Below are 19,814 nucleotides of genomic sequence, written 5' to 3' on the forward strand. Positions count from 1 at the left end.
AGAATTTTTTATGAGTATAGTGAAAAAATAATCTAAACTCCTTTGTTCTTTTAGGTCTCCGAATTGAGACAACAACTTCGAATAAGGGGCCTACCTGTATCAGGCACCAAAACAGCCCTCATGAATCGTCTTCGACCCTTCCAGGACTGCCCTGAGAACACAGGGCCAAATTTTAGTGATATAACTACTATCACTTTTCCTGTCAACCCAGCCAATACTCTAACCAGTTATCAGTCCTCTTCCACTAGTGTCTTACCCAGTGGTTTCTATCACTTTGGCAGCACCAGTTCCACACCACCCATTTCCCCAGCTTCATCTGATGTCTCAGTCAATGGCTCTCTACCAGATACATTCAATGACACTTCACCATCATTTGTTCTTCAGCCCTCTCCTATCCATATTTGTGCAGAGGAGAGCCTAATGAGCAGCCTCAATGGGGGATGCATCCAATCTGATTTAGATGGAATTGATTCTGAGAAGGATAAGATGTTAGTAGAGAAGCAAAAGGTGATTAATGAACTTACCATGAAGCTACAGCAAGAGCAAAGACAAGTGGAAGAGCTGAGGATGGAACTTCAGAAGCAGAAGAGGAATAACTATACAGAGAAAAAACAGCCACAAACAAATTTCTTTGGTATTCACATCAAGAAGGAAGATACTGTATGCAGTTGCCCTTTTCCATCAAAACAAACATCTGTGAAAATACAGACTAATAATTCAGAGAAACAGCTAAGTACTCGAGAACCTGCCCAGCTCCTTCCCCCTCTAAACAGTCATTCTGTAGAGTCCATAGGACAGACCAAAGTACTTTCTTCCACATTTCTTAGCCCTCAGAATTCTCCCCAACATTCCCCAGTTGGAGCTGTAAAAAGTCCACAATGTATCAGTCGCCCCCCATCACCCAACAACCATTACCACCTTTCTTCATCTTCTAGCTCCCAAGGAGAGAAGCACAGTGGCCTCTCACAAAACAGCAGCCAAATGTGCTCAATTCAGGTAAGGAGCTCAAGGCATATATAAAATTCATTAAGAATGAACTGCTAAAAAGCAGATTATCATTTCAGTTTATAGGACAGGCTTTGAGAAATGCTGCCCATACAGGCCATCATAAAAAGGCCTTGTGCTTAGCTGGGAGGGAGTCAGTTTCATTAAGCGTCAACTACTTGCTAGTCACTATGCTAGGTTCTCAGGAAGATAAAAAAGCTAAATAAGACAGACACAGCCCTTCTCTCAAAGAGTAATCTAGTGGAGAAACATAATATGTAAATTGAAATCTTTTCTAGTTCTAGTCTATGATACAAAGGAAAATGTAATATAATAATAATAGCTAGCATTTATGTAATGCTTTGAATTTTATGAAATACTTCAAATGTTATCTCATTTGGTCCTCACAACCGTGTTAGGTAGGTACTATTATTACCCCCATTTTAAAAATAAGAAAATAGAGGCTTACAGACTTCAAATGACTTCTCCAGGTTCATGCAGATAGTATGTGTCTGAAACAAGAATTGAAAGAAGGTATTCCTGACTCTAAGTCTACTGCTGTTAACAATTCTGCCATGCTGTCTTTTTGGTCCCAGCTCTACTCTATGGAGTGACACTATATTCTTATCTACCTGACAGTTTATCAGATATTTGAAGATAGCTCTCATAATATAAAAAGAACATTGGGTCTAGTGCCAAGAAACTAGGTTTTAGTTCTGTTCTACCCTGAATTAGCCACATGAACACTTCAATAAGTAGAAAGATATCTGTCCCTTTCTTTCCATTCACATAGCCACCAACAGAGCTCAGACCCATGTGCTCTCTTGTCTGGACTTTTGTAAAAGTTCAGACTCTAATCTCCACTGCTCTAAATCACTCTCCTTACAGCTGCCAATGGCTATTCCTAAAGTACAGGTCTAATCATGTCACTCCCTTGCCCAAGAAACTTCAGTGGTTTACCATTGCCTCTAAGATAAACTATTTATTCTTCTATTAAGCATTTAAATCCCTTCACGTATCTGTACTACCTACTGCCTCACAGAGCTATGATTGTTAGCATCTAAACAGATATTACATAGAAAACATGTTGTATTATACAATAAATGAAAATCAGTATTTCTGTTATTACAATTGCTTGCTGGAACTCCTCTTTGGAAATTGCCTTGGGAGCTGAGACATATTATTTTGAATATTTTCACAGAGGGTAAATCTTCACCTATTGAAAATGGATTTTATTTTAGGAACTAACCAAACTAATCATTCAGGGATTTTTAGTTAGTTCTTAAAGTCAAAGGAGTAGATTTGCCCTCCCTGAAAATATTCAAAAGAATGTACCCAGGATCTCAAGGCAATTCCCAATGAGAAACTCCCCCCAAAAATGAACGATGTGAGCATTATTAAAATAAGTGTATAATCTCCCAAGGTAGCTTTTGAAGGATTTTTATTTGGATCTTATTATTTACTTGTATATCAAAGTGTCATTTTGTTTAAAATACAACTGGTCTTATTTCTGTATGGTCATTTTGTTTTGGTGGTTTTCCCATGTCCTTGAACATTCCATCACAGTAACATTGATTAAGCTTTCAACCAATACTGTAATAGTGTAAAACTATTCCAAAGATTATTTTTCAGTAGAAAAGCTACTTTATGCATTCAACAAATATTTATTGAGTGCATGCTAAATACCATGAGTGATTAAAAGATAAATAAGATATTGTCCCTGCCTTCAAAGGCCTTATAACCTAGGAGTAGGGATAATAAAAGTACAAATGATAAGAAAGTTACAGCATGCTATACCATTTCAGAGGAGGTACTGAGTACATCAAATGGATGAGATCCAAATGAGTGAAAATGGCTACTAGGAATTTGAAGAATGAGATAAGAAAGAAGAAAGGAGGAAACCAAGCTGTGCTTGATGAGTTAGTTCACAAGGTCTAAGCAACTACGTTTGAGAGTATTAAAAACACTGGCAGATGTTATTTCTAAACCACTGTCAGTGATTTTGGAAAGACTGATGTAGTGCTAAATAAGGACAAATAGTGTCCTGCTTTAAAGGGGGTGGGGTGAATAGAGTCCACAAACTTTGCCCAGTGAGCTTGAATTTGGTTTCTGGTAAAATTCTTGAACAAATTATTAAAGGGATGATTATTAAAGTCTATAAAAGGAGGTAATGACTGCAAAAAGCCAACTTGGCTTAATTAAAAACAGGTTATGCAATAGTTCTAGGGATATGGGCTGAATATGCTGAATAGACTCCCTCCCCATACAGAAAGAGGCCATATAAATAGCTGCAATTCAACTTTTTGTTGGAAGGAGAAGTTCAACTGAAACATCAGTAGAGGCCAATCAACATGACAGAGAGAACAAATAAGGAGAGGACCACAACTCAGTAAAGACCTAATGACATCACAAGAGGAAATCAGTAGTATTGGGGGAGGAGGGTAGCAGTAGCAACAGCACTGAAAAATGAGAAATATTGAAGTAGTAGGGGAACTGCTGAAGCAGCTTGAGTTGTCCTTACTACTTGACTTCTTCTGGCATATGTGTTCTCTGTTTATGTATGTGTCCTCTCACTTTTGGTTTGGTAACCTGTGAGATAATGACACATATAAGTACATGACAGAGTGTGGGAGTAATTTTATCTGTATTTTATAATGCTGTTTACACAAATACCATTTGCTTTGTTATGCCATACTCATTTCCTCCTTTCCAGAGGGTTACTAGACTAGTAAATGAGAAGAATACTATATCTACAGTTTACCTAGATTTCAGCAAAGCTACCTTCATGGACAAGCGGAAATATGTGAGCTAGATGATGCTATAACTAGACAGACTGATTCAGAACCACTTTAATGACCAGAGGATTGGACTGAAGTTATTTTTTAGAGGGAAGTCTATAGTGGGGTGCCTTCAAACCTTGGCCTTGTACTGTTTTATAATTTTGTCAATCAATTACACAGATGGCATGGTGACCATATATAAAAATAACACAAGGCTGGGAAGGATAACTCACACTTCAATGAATGATTTGATATTCATAATTAATATTGATAACATTAATAAATGATTACAAATTGACAGATTAGAATATTAGGCTAAGATGAAATTTAATAGGAATAAATTAATTTCAAAAAAATATTTCATCAGTGCAAGAGGGGGAAGGTAGGGAGGTAAATGCTTCCTAGAAAAATTTCTGGTAGTATTAGTGTGCTGCAATCTTAATATGAGGCAACAATATGACATGGCAGTCAAAATAGCTAATATGATCTTAAATTGCATTTAACAGTGGTGGGAGGAGGAGAGAATGGCCATTTATTAAGCATCTATTATGTGCCAGGCACTGTATTAAGCACTTTACAAATATTATTTCATTTGATCCCTACAAAAGGTGCTATTATTAGTACCAATTTATGGTTGAGGAAACCAAAGCAGACAGAATTTGAGTGACTTGCCCAGAATCACATAGCTAATAAGTGTCTGAAGCCAAATTTAAACTCAGGTCTTCCAACCTGATTGCAAACCCAACCTAACTCACTCTTTGAGATAGGATATAGAGTAAGGTAAATGATGGATCCACTGTATTTCATTTTGTTCCATCCATATGTGGATATTATGTTCACTTCTGGATACTGTAGAAGAACATCAGTAATCTAAAGAACATCCAGAAGAGAGCAACCAGAATGGCAAAGGGGTTTAAGATCATATCATACAAAAGATTAGGGGTTGTTTAAACTAGAGAGTAAAAGAGAGAAGACATGATAGCTTTCTTCAAGTATCTGAAGGGTGTCATATGGCAGAGATATTGCATTTATTCTTCATCTCAGAGGGAGGAACTAGGAGCAAAAAAGTTAGAAGCTGCTGAGAGGCAGATTTCAGCTCCACGTACAGAAAAATTCTTAACAATTAGAGCTGATAAAAAATACAATGTACTGTGTTGGAAGGTAATAAGACAATCATAGAAAGGATTCTTTATAAAAGGTGAGTTTAGACTAAATGACTCGTGATCAGGGAAGACTTCATGAAGAAGAGTACTTCAGCTTACTTTTGAAGAAGGAGTCAGATTTTAATGGCATTCCAGGAAGACAGAGTTTAGGGAACAAGGAGTAGTCTAACTTACTTGAGTTGTGAGGTATATGATAGTGGCTGTGGGCTTTAAGGCTGGAACAGTAGTTGGGGCCAAATTGTGGAACTGACTGCTAGGGTAAGAAGTTTGTAGTTTTCCTAGTAGACAATGTTTTGGGTAGATGAGTTACATAATCAAAGGACTATGTAACTGCCAGTATTAGAAAGATTAATTTGTCGGTGAGTATCAGACGAATTAAAGAAGAAATTTTGAAAACAAATAGACTAGTTAGTAGGCTTTTGCAATAGTCTAAGTGAGAAGTAATAAGGGCCTGAAAGAGGCTAATGGCAGTGGGACTGGCGCTGAGATGATGAATTAGAAAGAAATTGCCTCAGCAGGACTTGGAAACTGATTAGATACAGAGGGCAAGAGGGATGATGGAGTAAAATATCAATCAGAAGTTTTGATCCTAATACAAAAAAATGGTATCATTAAAAGAATTAGGGAAGTTAAAAGTGAACACTGATTTGTGGAGATAAGATCATAGACTTCAGATTGGAATATATGTCAAAGTTCAAATAGCCCTAATTTCAGTTTTAGGAAATATTGAGTTGAAGTTATGTTACTCAATTTTTAGATGTGTGACTCCAGATGGCAGAACTAAGACCAAAATAAAAGTAGGAAAGTAGATTATAGGAAGGGAAAAAAACTGACCAATAATTGAAATAATTAGAAAAGTAAAATTGATTCTTTGGTAAGTAGTTTATTCCTTTTCACTCAGAGGTGGTGCTAGAGATGGAAGAGACCTGTATATGTTTATAGACATTAGGGAAGTAGCCAACGGACAGGAAGAGATTGAAGATAAGTGAGAGAGCTGGGATAGTGGGAACAAATGCTAGGGATGGAATGAGATCCCTTGTGCACATAGAGAGGTTAGCCTTGCAAAGAAGGGCCACCTCTTCATGTGAGACAAGGGTAATTACAACTCTTTGAGATCTCTACACTTGATGATAACTACCTCAAATTACTTTGTATTTACTATGAATAAATTTTGTATGCATTTATTTCTGTACATATTGCTTCCCTCTAGGAGAATGTAAACTCCTTGAGGGAAGAAACTATTTCCTGTTTTTGTCTGTATTCCCAGTGTTTGGTATATAACAGACATTCAAATGCTTATTGAGTTGAGTTGAATTGAGAAAGTGTGGAGGAAAGCTAGTACTGAGCAATGAGAAATGGAGATTATTAATATAGTATCCCATTCAGAAGTTAGGAAATATGATGATTTTTGTCGGGGGTAAGATGTATAAAGTTGTTTCAGGAAAATTAATTGCATAGCATTAAAGGGATTACTAGACCACTCAAGGCAAGGTGTGGTACTGAGAAACTGGGTTTAAATTGTGCCTCTGATCCTTACTATCTTTGTGATCTTAGGAAAGTCAAATGAAAAGATGGTACTAAACAACCTCTAAGGTCCCTTCCAGCTCTAGATCCATGATTCTAAGGGGCTGTATGTGAAGATATGTCATCTTTACCTCTTGTTCCTTTCTGTAGAGCTCAGGAATACAAGATGGCAGTACTTCAGGCTTCTCTCCTGAGTCATCCAAACTCCGTATTCCCTTCCTTGGTACCCAACCAGACAGTAGGCAGGTTACCAGAGTCAATGCTTCTTCCAAAAGCCCTGATACAAAACACAAGGTAAGCTTCTAGGAATATCTTTTATGGGCATCTCTTGAATCTTTCTCCTGCCCAATCTTTTCCCTCTGACTTTTAGAACAAATGACTGAATCCAGGGGAAAAAAGGAATATTTTACTAATAAATTTCTCTATTTTGAAGCTACTTATATGACTCAGAGATATGAATTTGAAGATGTCACAGGAATCTGGTAGTGGAATGAAAATGTCTCCTTTCAATCCACTGGTCCTCATATTGCCTTGCTTATTGTTGTTCAGTCATGTCTGACTCTTTTTGTGCCCATGGACTCTACCATGGGGTTTTCTTGGCAAGAATACTGGAACGGTTTACCATTTCCGTCTATAGTGAATTAAGGAAAACAGAGGTTAAGTGACTTGCCCACAATCACACAGCTAGTATGTGTCTGAGGCAGAATTTGAACTCAGGTTTCCCTTACTCCAGGCCCAGAGCTCTATCCACTGAGCCATTTAGTTGCCCCCTTCTGGGGTTGCACAGAAGTCTAAGAAGACAATTACAGTTCACCCCACCCCAAAATTGAACTCAGCATGTATTGTCAAACCAATTCCTTCTGACTCCAGTTTCTAATATTACAATAGCAAGAGGACTATGTATGACTTGTTTGGGAAACAATTAAAAAAAAGCCATTTGGTCTCCTGGTAGGGGGTTTATGTAGGTGCATAGTGGAAGTTAAAATTAGAAGCTGTTCTGGAGGGTTGGCATTGCTAAAAAAAGGTGGTAGGGCATAGGAGCATAGCCTGAAAACATCTACTCTTCAAAAGAAGAAAGCAAAGTAGAATAGCCAGTAAATTGTATCTCAACTAGTGAGAAGCCTTTGAGTGAAGGACTTCAACAAGAAGAGCCTTATAGTCCGAGTGAGAAGTGGTTGGTTACGGGGAAGTGGAAGGAAACAGCAACCTATTCCCAAGCAAGTCATTGCAGCCACCACAGAAAATGAACCGAGATGTCTAGTTAAGCCTGTAAGATATACTTTATGAATCAAATAAAGCTGAATTTAAGGAATCAAAATATAAGTGACTTACTCCTGTAATACTCTTTGGGAACACACATAATTTTTAAATGGAAAGATGCAGGAAAGAAATATTCTTGATATTTTCTTGTTCTTTTATGACTTTATGTTTAACTTCTCATTTTTTCCTTTCCTCCTCTCGCTCTTTTGCTGTCAGAGAAGGTGGATCCCTCCTAAAGGAAAGGATATCAGACAGGGCAAATCTATATCAAGAATAGGCTCCCACAACTACAACTGAGACTATGCTGTTTAGACTGATAAATTAGGAAGCATTTCCTAGAAGGTTTACTCAGTTCCATACAACAAGAGTATATGTTTCATTTGTTTTTGTTTTAATCTAGATTACCAAAATTGCAACTGCCCTTTTGAAAAAGAGATGTGCTAAACATTGATCACCTTTCCCTGGATTTCCCTCATGCAGATGGCTGTTTTACATTCTTCTTGTCAGGCAGGGCCAAAACTTTCTATTCCATCCCCAACTTTTTCAAAGTCAAGTTCAGGCCTTTCAGAGATAATGCAGCCTCCCATTTATGAGGATGCAATTAAGCAGGTAACCGCATGATCTTTTTTCTTTCTAGAATAGGTGTCCCTAAACTGAGGTCCACACATCCCTAAGAAGTACATGGAGAAATTTTAGGGTGCCCATGCACTTGACCAGGAAAAAAAATCCTTATTTTCACTAATCTCTAGCCAAAATTTAGCATTAATTAGGTGGTACAGTGGATAGAGTGCTGGACCTAGTATCGGGAAGATTTGAGTTCAAATCCCAGATCAACGAGGTGACCCTAGATGAGTCACTTGACCTCTGTCTGCCTCAATATTCTCAACTATAAAATGGGGATAATAATAGCACCTAACTTCCAGGGTTGTTGTGAGGATAAAATGAGATAATATTGTAAAATGTTTTGTAAATCTTAAAGTACTATATAAATGCTAGTTATTATTATTGTGATTATTATTTCCTTTGATTGTTTGAAAACATTTTTTCAATAATGGGTGCCTAGGCTTTAACATATGGTAATATTCTTCATGTCCCTTTCTTTCAGGAATAGTGAGTTTCATTTTTCAAAAGGAACAGCCAGAAAAGCCAGAAAAAGTTGACATTTAAGATAAAGATAAAACACAAAGCTTCAAAACTAGGAAGAAAACTGGGGGCCAACTAGACCCTAACCCTATTCAAATGCTTTTACTATATTTAAAGTAAATCTCTACCAGATTTTAAGCTGAGATACAAATAAAAAAAAATTTAAGTTCAAACTAATGATAGTAAGTAGAATATGAATCAAATATTTGTACTAAATGTAAACAGTTTAACAGAAAGAAGTTAGTGTTATTGTGGAGTGAGGGGCGGGGAAAGAATCAGTTTCCCTACTTAGTAAATATATAATACACCAAAGATAGAAACCTCTAAAAAGTGAGGAGACTCTGTCTATTCTGTGTTCCTTCATTCAATTTCAATTTTTTCTTCTTTAAAATGAATTCTGACCTAATGCTTCCCCTAACCATTAAAGCTGCTTCTTTAATTTAACTTTTGATTTAATTTTTCCCATATTAAAGAGGATGATTGACCCTGGTAAACAGGATAAATGACTTTCTAACTCCTCTGTTCTCATATGGTTTTCATTGTAGCAAATGATTCAAAGTCAACAGATGGATGAACTCCTTGATGTCCTCATTGAAAGTGGAGGTATAAAGCCCTTGCATGCTATATGCCCACACTGCAGGAAGTGGCACCAATCAGTTTTCGATTTTAGATACATTGACTGGTGATTAGATAGCTAGAAAAAGAGCTGAAATATTCTATTCATCTATTAGTGGCACTGAACATTTTTTAGCATTTACATTGCCCTTGGATTCCCAATCCATGCTCATTTTCCAACAGAAAAAAGGGAACAAAACTTTAATATTTTGCCACTCTGGTAGCCAGTTCCTCACTCTCTCCTTCCTGTAGTTATTTTATTGTCACAAATTAATTTTCATTCTTTTTATCTTTTAATTTATTCCCCCTTTTTCTTAATTTTTTCCCATTGTACTCTCCTGAATTGCTCAAACCTCCTTCCTTTCTTGTTTGTAACAAGTAGAAAAGAGAAAAATGTTAATGTTTTGGTTCACGTACATATAATTGAATCCATATAGCAATTTTTATGTTATAAGATTCATTACACCTGGTCAAATACAAATCTGTACTAAAACTAGCAAACAAATTGGACAAATATTTTACTTGATTTTCTTTTCTGTTAAGATGATTTAATTGAATTAATTTATCTAATCGAGACATTTACATCATATGTGTTCTGAATTTGAACAGCCTAACTAATGTACTTATTTTGTGTTTTAACAGAAATGCCAGCAAATGTCAAAGAAGATCATTCATGTTTTCAAAAAGCACAAAAGATAACTGGATCTTCTCAAAGTCTTCTCCATAAATCCTCTAGCCCATTTGAGCATATCTCTTCAGCATCCCAGCTCTCTTTTGATCACTGCACAACTAATAGTGACAATCACTTTGAAGTCTTATTGAATTCTCACAGTCCTTTGGGCAAGGTCAGCGATGTCACACTTCTAAAAATTGGAATTGAGGAATCTCAGTTTGAAGGGATTATGGATAGATTATCTGACAAAGCAACAGACGAACTTTTAGGTTCTCATGAGATCTTGCCAGCTCCTCTCTCCCCCATACAACCTCAACTTTCACCTTCTTCCATAGATGGAACAGGTTTGCAGATGAGCTTAACAGAATCTCCCTGGGAAACTATGGAGTGGCTAGACCTTACCCCACCAAGTTCTACAACAGACTTCAGTTCCCTCACTGCCACAGGCCCAAGCATCTTCAACAGTGATTTTTTGGATATTACTGATCTCAGTTTGAACAGTACCATGGACCTTCATTTACAACAATGGTAAAATACCAAATATGCAATACTAAGTATGAGAAGGAACGCATTGAAGGAGGATGAAAATACCTAATCACAGATGCCTTTATTATTAATAGAAGAGATAAAGTAAAAAAGAAGCAATATAGGCTTTAGATCCAGCCAATAAGAAGAAAATGGGCTCTTTATTATATAAAATTTACCAACTGCTTGCTTCTGAATATGATTCAAACTGTAACTTTCGTAATTAGCTTTTTTAGACTACAGGTGCCAAGAATGTCTTTCAGTGCCTCTAAAAACATGGATTTAAAAAAAAAACCAGGATTTTTCTCAGGCATTGTTTGGGTCTTGTCTCATCTTAAAATGAAACCCATTCACATAACTGGACAACTCAGCACATACTATAGAAGGGAAAAAAGATTTGCTTTAAGACCAAAGAGAATCATAAAAGCCTACTTCAAACCTAGCGAAATGGAATGTCTTCCTATCATAGACTACTTACTCATTTTCCAGGGATGATACTGCCTATCCTTGGGGGGAAATGCTAATTTCCTTGGGGAAATCCTTGGATAGCTTTTGAGCCATCAGTGGAAAAGGACAAAATCCATTTAATTCTAGGGAAGCTAGGTGAGCTCAGCAGCTTTCAGCAATAATGCTTTTCCAGGGACTGGTTTCAATCAGGAGCATAGGCTTTTTTTTTTTTGGTACTTGATAACAGCTGACACATCGAAGGGACCCAGATCAACACTGGGGGTTTGTTAAGGTGAAGAAGGTCCAGTTTCTGCTCTCTATAAAGGAAGGCATTGGGAGGAGTTTGATACTTCACCCTTCAGATCTCCAATCAGAGAGAAGAGGCTGAGGAATGTGGTGTCAATCAAGGCTTGAGTCAGCAGAATGATGATGAGATAAGAGGTGATGAGCTTAACCTTGGAAAGGTATCAGCAGAACAGCAATTAGAAGAAGCTAAAAAGGCCATTATTTCAATTCCTACTCCTGTAGGAAACTATTTAGTGTCATACTTTTTAAGGGTAAGATTCTGTAGGTTACTCTGTGGCCTTCTGATGGTGACATTAGCATGGGTCTTTATTATTCATGAAGTTCAAATTTCATTCATAGCTTTGGGGAGAGGGTGGGTGTGATCCACCCTAATTCAAATTTTCTCTCTTCACTTTCCCTGCAACTTACCCATCTCTTTTTACTGTTCTCCTAATCCTTTTTCTTTCTGTGCCTTCTCCATTTTTTTACTCTCAAGCCTTACTTGAGTGAAAAAGCATAAGTGGTAAGGTCTAACATAGCAACAAAATTTTCTGATAATGCTACTCATTCTGATAATGCACTCAGATCCATAGGATAATGGCTCCTCCAGATAATTCACTGTCACAAAATCTTCTTTGAAAAAAAATTTTTGTGAAATGTTTCATAAGCCTCTCAGGTAACAGGTCATTATATTCCCATTTGTTTACTAAAAAGCCATTCAACCATCTGATGTTTTATAAAGATCCACTTTGGAAAACTGGTTGCTATCATGTAAATGGTAAATATAGGTTTAAAAAAGATATTTATGTAATAGAGGATAGTTTGTGAAACTAAAGAAACTGAAAGAAAACACAGTTGCACATTGTAGAAAAGGGGGTGCGGCCAGGGGGATGGTAGAGACAACAGAGAGTAGTCTGTTTTCATTCCCCATGAACTTTTGTATTTGGGCTAGGAGCTGACAAGAATGCTGTAGAACATTTTCTTCAGATCTCACTATTAACTCCCAATCAGTTCTATATTGCTTTGGAAGATATAGAAAATAGCTATAGGTTTGTTTTTAATCACAAATACACTATTTCCTTCTATTTTTACAAATATTGTTCACTGTGCACTCCTAAGATAGAAAAAAAAATTAATTGCCATTTTCATGATGTTTAGGATTTCTCTTGGAAAGTCAAAGATTGACCATTCCAGTGTCATCTGTAAAAAGTGTTTAAACAATAATTTTGGTGACTACCACCATTGTTCAAGCTTCCAGGCTCTTATTCTGAGGGGAAAATGTTTTTTCTGGCCTCCAGAGGAGTATTTTTAACCATCCATGAATAACTGCTTAGCTGCTATGAAATGATGCCTGGATATATCCTACAGGAACTTTCCGATTAAACTACAAGACTACAGTGAAGTAACTCTTCATTCTCATCTAAGTGCCTTAACATAACACCTGGCTTACCAAGAAGAGATGTGAAGAAGCAAAATGGTTTCAACAACTATCTCTGGAAAATTCTATTAAGAATATGCAAATTGTTTTACATTCCTCGTATCTAAATTAGCATGCTATATTGTTTTAAAAGATTTATGTGGGACATCTATTCAGCTTGGTCATCACTGCTGAGTATCCAAGTGGAGAAATCATCATTTCTTTGAAACTAAAGATATGAGAAAGGAAACCTCATTAATACATTCCTCATGTTCATAAGATAATATGATCTTATTTAAATCCTAACTTCCTTCTTGGTACATATTGCCATATGTCATGTTGTTTTTCCTTTCTTTCTTATTAGTTCCTTTTAAAAACAATCACACAATGTTTTGTGTAATTTTCTCTGTTATTTTGGGGAGGCTAGGTGGTGCAACGGATAGAGTACTGGCCCTGGAATCAGGAGGACCAGAGTTCAAATCCAGCCTCAGAGAGATAACACTCACTAGTTGTGTGACTCTGGGCAAGTCACTTAACCCCAATTGCCTCACTAAAAAAAAAATTTCTCTGTTATTTCTCTTTCTCTGATGAAATGCTGTTGTCTTTCTGAGAAAAAAGGTAAGAGCTAATTAGGAAGACTCCTGAACCTTGTGTCAGTGTATTTTGCTTATTTTTTTTTAATGGAACCCATTTAGGAAACATCCTTGTTTGAATCTATGTACACAGAAGTTGAACTGTTTTAAGTAAAAGGTTATTTTGTTCCAACACGCTCCAGAAAATCAACATGAAACACAGAAAGAAGAACCCTAAAATGATCAGTCTCTATCACAAACTTGGCAATCATGACACAAATAAGTAGTATTCCCAGAGTATTCTTTCCTCTCAAGAAATAATGGCCAAACTAATATCAGAATGCCAAGTTGCTATACCCCAACCAAAATTTCTAGCATTACTTTCTTGGGGATTCTCTGGAATGCTCAAGGTGTCTCCTCTAATGATTTTCCTTGTTGTTTGGGAAGAACAAAATCCAATGATTTTAACATTCTTTAGTAATAAAAGTTTATTATCTCAAATCCTTGCTTGTCCTGTGACAAATACCCATTCATCTGTCTCTTGGGGTAGATTAAAAGTAGATGAAACCCTGAGTTGACAGTCCCAGGGCCCCTTTCAGTAAGGAATTATTATGTCCAAAACAATTGAATTAAATGAAAAATAGAGTTTGAGAGAGTTTCTTAACCCTGGAAAGTCTAGGAAGTATAAGGTACAGTCAGACCTTCAAGCTTTTTGCCATTGTTGTAGTACACTCCGGATAGCATCAGAAGCAGATAATACCAAAAGGTTTGGTACATGTAGTTCATTGTGGCCCATGGAGCCTATAGATACCAAATTGAAATGGACCCTGTAATTCAATCATATCTTACATTTTTGTATTCCCATATCAGTCCAAACTTACGTGAAATAGTAAATTTATCAGTATAGCAAATGCCTTAAGCTATGGTTGTTAGTAGTGTCCCTAGTTTCAATCATAAAGATGACCCACATTCCACTAAATTCAAACACCACTTCAATGAGGTACCATAGTGAAAAATTAAGTCACATTTTTCCAGGGAAAATAATTTTAATTTTGCAATTATAGTGAAGTAAATGAGAAAAAGGGGGTAAAAATTTACATTCCTCTATGAAAGGTAGCTTTAGCTTTTCAAATTAATTTATATCGGACCTGAAAAAGTATATCTTTTTCTTCTGAGTAGTCCTTCTCCTAAACAATACTTCTCCATATTCTTATTCAGTCAAACCCCAACATTTTCTGGCTGAAATTTTTAAAATCATATTTCTCAACAAATATTTAATGAGCAAGGCACATGGAATACATAAGGCTATCACCCACCTGATGGCGTTAGTTGAGTCCAGGAAAAAAAATAGATAAAATGATGTTGCAGAGAGTAAATAATTCTATGGGGAAATGTTAAGAATATTATATGTTGGTAATACGTTGGCTATTATATATTAATAAAACTATTACAAAATTGGGGATGGCAGGGCACCTTCATGTGGGGTATGCCTGTAGAGAATTGGTCCAATTATTCCAACCATTTACTTAACATGGGGATATTTTAGGGATTGTAAATGTAACTCCAACCATGGATATTGGGAAGGAAAAGGATCAGGTATTCAATTATTCTCAGTGATCCCACTAGGGACTAGAAGGACTATTTTTATCTAAAGATATTTTTCTCTGTGTTTCATAAATAGAAAGTGCAATGTCACTTAAGTAATGGGTGCGTGGGGAGAGTCTCTCACTATGTAGCAACACCTCTTATATAGCTAGATGGATAACCACTCACCTCACGGGTAGCTAGATACTACTCACTCTCTAGTCTAGCTAGCACAGTTGCTCTCACACTGGCAGGTGTAGATTCCCAGAGAAGGGCTACAGACCCAAACTATCACAGGGTACTAGGCAGCTATGTCTGGTAAATGTCTGGTGAACAATCAGCTCTCTGGCAGGAAAAATTATGTATAACATACTTTTAAGTTTAATCTGCATTATTACCATTTTCTCCAGCACTTTCTTAAGTCTAACAACAAAGCAGTATATCAAACCCTGATTTGTAGCATTTGCTGATTTCCAAAGTGAAATTTTCACACTGATAATTTAACAATCAGTCATGAGCCAGTTGGAGCTGGCTCCACTACATCTTGTCCTAAAGATAAACCTATTCACTACTCAAATTCTTGAGATGCCACCAATGCATTTCAATTTTCACAACCAGCCACTTGCAATAATGAAACTTTTAGATCTTAAGCACAACTATTAACATAACAATAAAGCAAAAATAACAATTCTATCATAGGTACTGATATTGAAGCAAAAGTATGAATGATAAATACATCACAATCCACACACTGTGTATAACATAAACTTTGGTCATACTTTCCCAATAATGTGTTCAGATTCTGAAGGGAAGTTTGCCCATGCACTTAGAAAAATCTGTCCAAGAGGACATGAGTAAGGAAAATCCATGTGCCCGAAGTAACATAACTCTGAAACTATAAACTTCAGTGTCCTCTCTCTGTCTCAGGAATCTTCCACAAAAGTGCTTCGATGAATCTAGCTTCTATGTTGATTAACTTCTTCCATTGCTAAAATGAATTGATCCAAATTGTTTGAATGGATGTCACAGCCAACCTAGGTGATGCGATGAATGAATTATCTGTTTCTGTGCTTCCAATCTGTTCTTGTGCTCAGCTAGTGACTGCAATATTTACTCCTCAATAGTGACTGCAATATTTGTTACTTACATCCTCAAATTTCATCTATATATATATATGTGTATGTATGTATGTATGTATGTATGTATGTATGTATGTATGTATGTATATCTTATCTTTCTGGGTTCAGACTCTGAGTCTCTTTACGAACAATTCCACCTTTGCTTATAATTAGTAATCATATTCTTATCTTCTGTCTATAATCAGGCAAATTCCATTTGTTCCAAATTCATACAACAGTTCTGGTGTCTATAACTTTCCAACATATTAGACTTCGTCACCTTCAAAACCCAGAAACAACACAGAACTTCAATTATGGCCTCACTAGAGCAGAGTTCAACAGGACTATTGCTTCATTTGTCCTGGAAGTTGTACTTATACATTCCAATATTGCATTAGGTTTTGTTTGTTTGGCTGTCATATCACACTTTCAAAAAGTAACTGCTTCAAAGAACTGTTTATCTTAGAACTCTAAGCAGCCTTAACTCAGCAACAAACCTTATAAGAACCTTAAAGAAGCAATGCCTTATACTTAGAATGTCTCTCACCATTCATTTGGCCTGGGTTGTTTTTTTACTACTTAAAACATGTTGAGGATCTGGCACTAGTGTCTCTTTTCACCCTTACAGACAGAACAGCATTAGGAAAGCTTCCCTCCTGGTTTATGAAATACTTCTCATACTCTGGGCAAAGGACTGAATGCTAGGCAGACAACAGCAAGCTATCCTCCTCCTCCTCACCCTCCGTGTGTGTGTGTGTGTGTGTGTGTGTGTGTGTGTGTGTGTGTGTGTATCAGGTACTTGAAGTGAACCTCAGCTTTTCCTGTCATGGAGTACAAAGGAGTCTCCTTCATCCTCAGCTTACCCCCACACTCCATTCCACATAGGTGTTCCACCTAGGATAGCAATGCCACCACTTACTAGCAGACACTGCAAAAATTCCTGCAAAGATATCTAGTTCTCATTGATCACATTAAATGTAGAGTCAGTACAGTGATACAGCTGCTAATAAAACTAATGCAATATTAAATTTTATTAATCAAATGATAATGTCTACATCATTACAGACAGAGTATTTATTATGTGCCATACAATGGGCTTAGTGCTGGGAATAAATGCATAAAAGAGTAAAAATCCCTGCCCTCAAAGAATTTATATTCTAACAGAGGAAGGTAATGCATAAAGAGAAGCCGGTAAGTTGGAGGGTGGGTTCTAAGGGCAGAATCCAAGGTTCTTGTAGGAAAGAAGTGAGGATGATGGCTCAAATGGAGGTGGCATGGTTTAGAGCTAGTAGCCTAGAAGTGAAAACTGTACATATTTTCATAAACTGATAAATTCTTAAAGTTGTAGTGATGATAATAGTGATACCCACATATACACACATATATCTGTGGGTATATATAAGGGGAGTGTATATAGTGGTCTATATACAGATTATATAGATATATACATATATATCTATATAATCTAGTTCAAATGAATACTTTCTACAGCATCCACTGACAAGTAGTTATCTTAGGAAGTGGAAAAGGAAGAGGCATTTATTAAGACCTACTATGTGCAAGAACCTATTCTAAGTGTTTTACAACCATCTCATTTGTTCTCATAATAATGCTGCTGGGTAGGGACTGTTATTATCCTCATTTTGCAGTTGAAAAAACTGAGGCAGACAGAGGTTAAGCAACTTGCTAACGCAGCTAGTGAGTCTTTGAAGTTGAATTTGAGCCCAAATCTTGACTCTAAACCCAGCCCTCCATCAACTGTGCCACCTAACTGCCCCTAGGTGGCAGTTTAGTGTAAGGACCTGAATATCACTTCGTTTTTTAATCTTCTTATCGATGCCTTTTTTGCCCCACATTACAATCATTTTTCAATATACTTCATCCCCTAGATCTGCTGAACGCTCCCTTGTAACAAAGAAAAACAATTTAGCAAAATATATTGACAAAGCAAATAAGTTAATAGTGTATTTAATATTCCATACCCAGACTACAGAATTTGTAATTGAAAGGATACATTTCCTATGTATCCCCTTTACATATCTGACAAATGAACATCCAACTCTTACTTGAAGACCTCTAATGAGGGGGACCTAACTTCAACCTGAGGAAAAATAGTCTAAATTTGTCTCTTTGCCACTGCCACCTGATTCTTACCCCTGAGTTCAAAAGAGTGAGGCTAGTCCCTCTTCCATATGATAGCCCTTCAAATACTTGAAGACAGCTATCATGGCCTGTCTGAGTCTTCTTTTATTCCAGACTAACTCTCCTCACTATCTTCAACCAATTCTATGTGGCATGCACTTAAAATTATGCTGGGTGCCATCCTCTGAACTCTCTCTAGCATAAGAATGTACTTTCTAAACTGTGGCACTCAGAAGTGAACACAGTACTCCAGATGTGGCCTTACCAGGGTAGTTCCTGGAAGTTCTATCTCTGCAATCCAACTGGGTTCCGTTGCATCTGCAATCCATTAGGGTTTTGGGGATGCCATATCATATTGTTGATTCATGTTGAGCTTACCTTACATTAAAACTCAGCTCTTTTTTCAGGCAAACTGCTATCTAACCACACAAATCAAGTCGACAAGCATTTATTAAGCACCTACTATAGACCAGGCCCTATGCTAAATAAACTTTAAGGCAAAAAAAGCAAAGCAACAACAACAAAAGTAGTCCCTGCTCTCAAGGAGTTCACTTATATTTGTGAAGTCAACTTTTTAAACTCAAATGTAAGAGTCAAAATAATGCTAGAACCTTTCACAAACTTTTTGGATTCTTAGTCACCCATACTTTGTGTTAGCTTCCCCTACCCCCCAACATTTTGAGTCATAGAAATTTGCTGTGATAAGACCAACATTTCTTGTCACAGCTTTTTTCTTCCCACTCACACCATAGGGAGGCTTTACCTAAAAAAAGAAGGCAGAAATGATTGGTCTATATGATTGGCCCTGGGTTCCCTGATGTGACTTTCTGGTCATCTAAGGGTATAAAACGGCTCAAATACATGGAATCTAGACCCTTCAGACTTTCTGGATTGATGAAGACCATGAGAGTCATGTAATCCTGTCCTGCTGACCAGATATGTTTCCATGGGGAAACAAGGGGGACTGTCTTCAGAGAAGCTAAATACCTCTCTATACCTCTGTTGCATATCCTGTTTCTATCAGGGCAGGGTAAATTTCCCAGTGTTAAATATTCAATGATTTATAACTCATTTCACATACCACCCCTCATTAACCCTGATCTAAGAGTGATGGCATTAGAGCTATGCCTTCAACATATGCCATCTATGCCTTCATCCAAATTGTGATAAAAATGTTAAACAGTATATGGCCCAGGCTGTAATCCCTGATTTGGGGGAAAGTTAAATGACACTGGTGGATAATGTGAGTTCAGGAATTTTGAGTCACAGGACAGATTGTGTTTTAGCTATACGACCAGCACAAATGTAGTGAGCCCCCCAAAATGGAAAATCACCAAACTGCCTGAAGATAGGTGAAGTGACACAGGTTAAAACTTTTGCACTGAACAATATTGAAATTTGACCAATGAGTGAGTGGGCATTGCCCTTTAAGACTGCAAGATAGGGAGACCAAGTCTCAAAAACAAATAAAATAAAAACCGTGCAGGGCCAAGTACAAATACCTAGCATACTCCACTGGAAATGTCCTATCAAGATGCCATCCAACTTATAATAGGTATTCTTTGAAAGAGGTCCTGCAACC

At 36.9% G+C, this 19,814-nt stretch overlaps 1 protein-coding gene across 7 annotated transcripts in view; it reads left to right on the forward strand.

Moving 5' to 3' along the window:
• The window catches only part of MYOCD (myocardin), a 177,876-nt gene extending 164,569 nt beyond the window's left edge, over positions 1-13,307 (forward strand). For 6 of the 7 annotated variants that reach the window (XM_027850254.1, XM_027850256.1, XM_027850259.1 and 3 more), the window contains 4 exons: positions 55-996; positions 6,602-6,745; positions 9,400-9,457; positions 10,112-13,307. In XM_027850254.1, the coding sequence (XP_027706055.1) occupies positions 55-996; positions 6,602-6,745; positions 9,400-9,457; positions 10,112-10,674 (1,707 nt within the window). In that variant the 3' untranslated portion in view covers positions 10,675-13,307. The remainder of the gene's footprint in view (positions 1-54; positions 997-6,601; positions 6,746-9,399; positions 9,458-10,111) is intronic. The other variant, XM_027850255.1, reaches the window with a different exon arrangement.
• The last annotated feature ends 6,507 nt before the right edge of the window (positions 13,308-19,814 follow it).

The sequence above is a fragment of the Vombatus ursinus genome, unplaced genomic scaffold (assembly GCF_900497805.2).
Source record: "Vombatus ursinus unplaced genomic scaffold, bare-nosed wombat genome assembly UNPS02008996.1, whole genome shotgun sequence".
NCBI classification, from domain to species: domain Eukaryota; kingdom Metazoa; phylum Chordata; class Mammalia; order Diprotodontia; family Vombatidae; genus Vombatus; species Vombatus ursinus.